The sequence below is a fragment of the Palaemon carinicauda genome, chromosome 34, assembly GCF_036898095.1.
Source record: "Palaemon carinicauda isolate YSFRI2023 chromosome 34, ASM3689809v2, whole genome shotgun sequence".
Lineage (NCBI taxonomy): Eukaryota > Metazoa > Arthropoda > Malacostraca > Decapoda > Palaemonidae > Palaemon > Palaemon carinicauda.
Window position 1 is genome coordinate 76,488,422 of NC_090758.1, and position 3,941 is coordinate 76,492,362.

General features: G+C 34.8%; 1 protein-coding gene across 1 annotated transcript in view; it reads right to left on the reverse strand.

The window, feature by feature from the left end:
* LOC137627042 (uncharacterized) overlaps positions 1-3,095 on the reverse strand; it is a 29,661-nt gene extending 26,566 nt beyond the window's left edge. Inside the window, exon 1 of the mRNA XM_068358024.1 lies at positions 3,026-3,095. Coding sequence (XP_068214125.1) covers positions 3,026-3,095 — 70 coding nt within the window. The remainder of the gene's footprint in view (positions 1-3,025) is intronic.
* Positions 3,096-3,941: the final 846 nt, after the last annotated feature.

The window sequence follows — 3,941 nt, forward strand, 5'->3', positions numbered from 1 at the left end:
TCTTTCTTGAGGGTACACTCGTGCACACTATTCTTTTTAATTTCTCTTTCTCTTGTTTTCTTTTAAAGTTTTTATAATTTATATATGAAACATTTATTTTAATGTTATTGTTCTTAAAATATTCAATTTTTCCTTGTTTCCTTTCCTCACTGGGATATTTTCCCTGTTGAGGCCCATGGGCTTATAGCATTCTGCTTTTCCACTAGGGTTGTAGTTTAGCAAGTAATAATAATAATAATAATAACAATAATAATAATAATAGTAATAATAATAATAATGATGAGTATCTTATTCTGATTACAGATCCTGAGGTACTGTATCTATCATATCTTTGTGCCTACAGCTCTCATTGTGCGGTGCACTGTAGGAGGCATTGAATAACTTAATTTAAAGCCTTCATGAGTACCTATTTCGGATTTTTCAACCTTCTGATTTAATCTTTAACTCTATGAAGAAAGACAACTAACTCAGGAAATCTGTTGGGCAGAAAATGTTTGATAAAATTGCCAACAGATGGCGTTAGTTACTACTGTTCAATTCTCTCGTTTATCTTTAACATATTCGCGTTATTTACTCACTTCTCATTCATCTTCAATTGTTTTTTTTCTCATTTCTATACATTATCCTATTTTATAGTTATTCCCATCTTTTCAATTTAATATTTGTTTGTATTGTTTCTTGGAGTTGCTTCTTCTTCTCCCTTCTACATGAAGAGACATTCTGAACTGCGTGAGCAGGGTAGTTTTAAAGTGCTTGAACATAACATTTGAAAAGCCTGAACATCCAGTCTCAAACTGCACAGTACAGTAATGTTCTTGAAACAAGTTAGTCTGAAGTACGTGAACAGGACAGTCTGAAGTGCATGAACAGACCATTCTGAAGTGCATGGACAAGTTAAGTCTGAAGCAGTACAGTCAACAGGACAGTCTGAACTACTCTGAAGTGCATGAACAGATCATTCTGAAGTGCATGGACAAGTTAAGTCTGAAAGTAGTACAGTCAGCAGGACAGTCTGAAGTGCATGAACAGACCATTCTGAAGTGCATGGACAAGTTAAGTCTGAAGTAGTACAGTCAACAGGACAGTCTGAACTACTCTGAAGTGCTGAACAGACCATTCTAAAGTGCATGGACAAGTTAAGTCTGAAGTGGTAGTCAACAGGACAGTCTGAAGTGCATGAACAGATCATTCTGAAGTGCATGGACAAGTTAAGTCTGAAGTAGTACTGTACCAACTGTGTGTCACACAATCGTACATAGTTCATTTTGTGCTTGTATCTTCACTCTCCCCTCGCACTAAAATAACCTGAAAAACATATCTCTCTCAATGAAGAAAAACATAACAAACAGGGGGAGGATTTTCAACATGAAAATTCTTGTTGCTTTGAGATTTTGTATATAAAGGAGAGTGTTCTACAATAAACTTACTCAGTTGTTTTCAACTTGCCTTTGAGTCACAGCCTTCTCTCGGCTCGTCACAGTACAGTCAACAGGGCAATCTCAAGTGCACGAACACCCAGTCTGAGATTCTTAAACCGAACTCTTTGAACAGCGCGAACCGTGCATTCGTAAGTGCACGAACAGGACAGAACGCAGTAAACCCTGGCGAATGAAATCAGTCAATGGAAAATGGATCTCCATTTAGCCATTAAGAATAAATGAGCAACTTCATTGGTCCGGATCAGTGGAGCGCGAGGAACCAATCAATGGTCCATTTGTCACGGTATGTTTATTTTCTCTTGGTGTGACAGATGCCTTTTGTTTTGTTTACCTCTGTTTGTCTTTTTCTATTTGTCTGTCTGTCTGTTCTGTTTGTCTTGGATGCCTTTTGTTTTGTATACCTCTGTTTGTCTTGGATGCCTTTGGTTTAGTATACCTGTGTCTGTCTGTCTCTGTTTCTGTTTGTCTTGGCTGGTGTGAATTTCTTGAAATTAGTTTCTGAATCTAGTTAGGAATTCCTTTCCCCTTAACTTTTTGCAGATTGCCTGTACTGTCTGCTAGGCGTATTCATATATATATATATTATATATATATATATATATATATATATATATATATATATATATATATATATATATATATATACTGTACAACAGCAAATGGAGCCATTTCTAGTCCACTACAGGACAAAGACCTCAGACATGTCATTTTTCATGTCTGGGGTTTGGCTAGTTTAAATCACTACGGTGGTCACTGCGGATTAGTGATGGCGAGAGACTTTAATCTGATTGCTCACAGCAAACCAACCTAGTATGCCTAGCCCTGACTAGTACAGTTTTACTGGTCATGGCAATACATACATATATATATATATATATATATATATATATATATATAAATATATATGTATATATAAGATCAAATTAACGCTATCATTTTCAATTGATATAAATTTCTACCTCGCGTTGGAACCGAACCTCTGGTTGCATGATTGATAGCGACCTTGCCTTTCATTTGAATAGACTAGGGTTCGATCCCAGTTTGATGTAGAAATGTAATTATATATACATATATATATATATATATATATATATAGATATATATATAGATATATATATATATATAGATATATATATATATATATATATATATATATATATATATCTATATATATATATATATATATATATATATATATATATATATATATATATATATATATATATATAATCATGATTCTTCACTTTGCCATTTTCCCCCTTAGAAGCGGCAACACGATTTTCACATGTACTTTTGGGATGCTATTGCAGGCCTTACACCCTACACGGGTGGTAATCCCGTGTCTTAAATCTGGTCTCCTATCCAAGAACTGACCAGAGCCAGCATTGCATGACCTCGCTTATCAAACGACCTGTTGAATGACCTTATTTTGTAATGTTACCGACGACTTGTCATGGAATTTATATCAAATTTAACCCAACGCAACCTAACATGACCTATTCGATACGTCCCTGTCTTGCTATCTGCTTGAATTGGGTTCGAGTCCTGCTCAAACTCGTTAGTTTCTTTGGTCCCTGCAACCTCACCATCCTTGTGGGCTAAGGATCGGGTGTTGGGAAAGCCTGTAGGTCTACCTGCTGAGTCATCAGTAGCCATTACCTATCCCCTCCATGGTCCTAGCTTGGGTGGAGAGGGGGCTTGGGCGCTGATCATATGAATATATGGTCAGTCTCTACAGCACTTTCACTGTCTGTTGCTTCTGCCATTCATGAGCTGCCTTTAAACCTTAAAACATAATGTTGATTGAGGATAATTGGTATTTATTGTGATTGATGGCAATAAATAAGAATTTCTGTGCAAACAGCATACGAAAATGTCTGTATAATTTGTCTGTTAACAGAATTTAACTGTATGGTCTCTTCTTGCAATAGTCTATTAGCAATAAAGAATTGTTTTTTTCTATATTGCAACCGTTTGCAACAGTAATGAATAAATTGAGGCATGCTGCAACAGTAAATATGTGAATTCTAATAATATAGACGATTCAGTTTCTTGCAACTGCTAGAAATAAAGGGCAACTACTAGCAATGAATAGGATTATTGCTAACAATAAATTGAACCATTGGTAACAATAAATAGAACTATTGCTAGCTATAAATAGGAATAAAGCTAGTAATAAATCAAACTGTTGCTAGCAATGAATAAAACTATTGCAATCAAATAATAGAACTATTGCTTGCAATAAATAGAACTGTTGCCAGCAATAAATAGAACTATTGCTAGCAAATAATGGAACCATTGTTAGCAAAAAGTAGAACTATTGCTAGCTATAAATAGAAATAATGCTAGTAATAAATCAAACTGTTGCTAGCAATGAATAAAACTATTGCAATCAAATAATAGAACTATTGCTTGCAATAAATAGAACTGTTGCTAGCAATAAATAGAACTATTGCTAGCAAATAATGGAACCATTGTTAGCAAAAAATAGAACTATTGCTA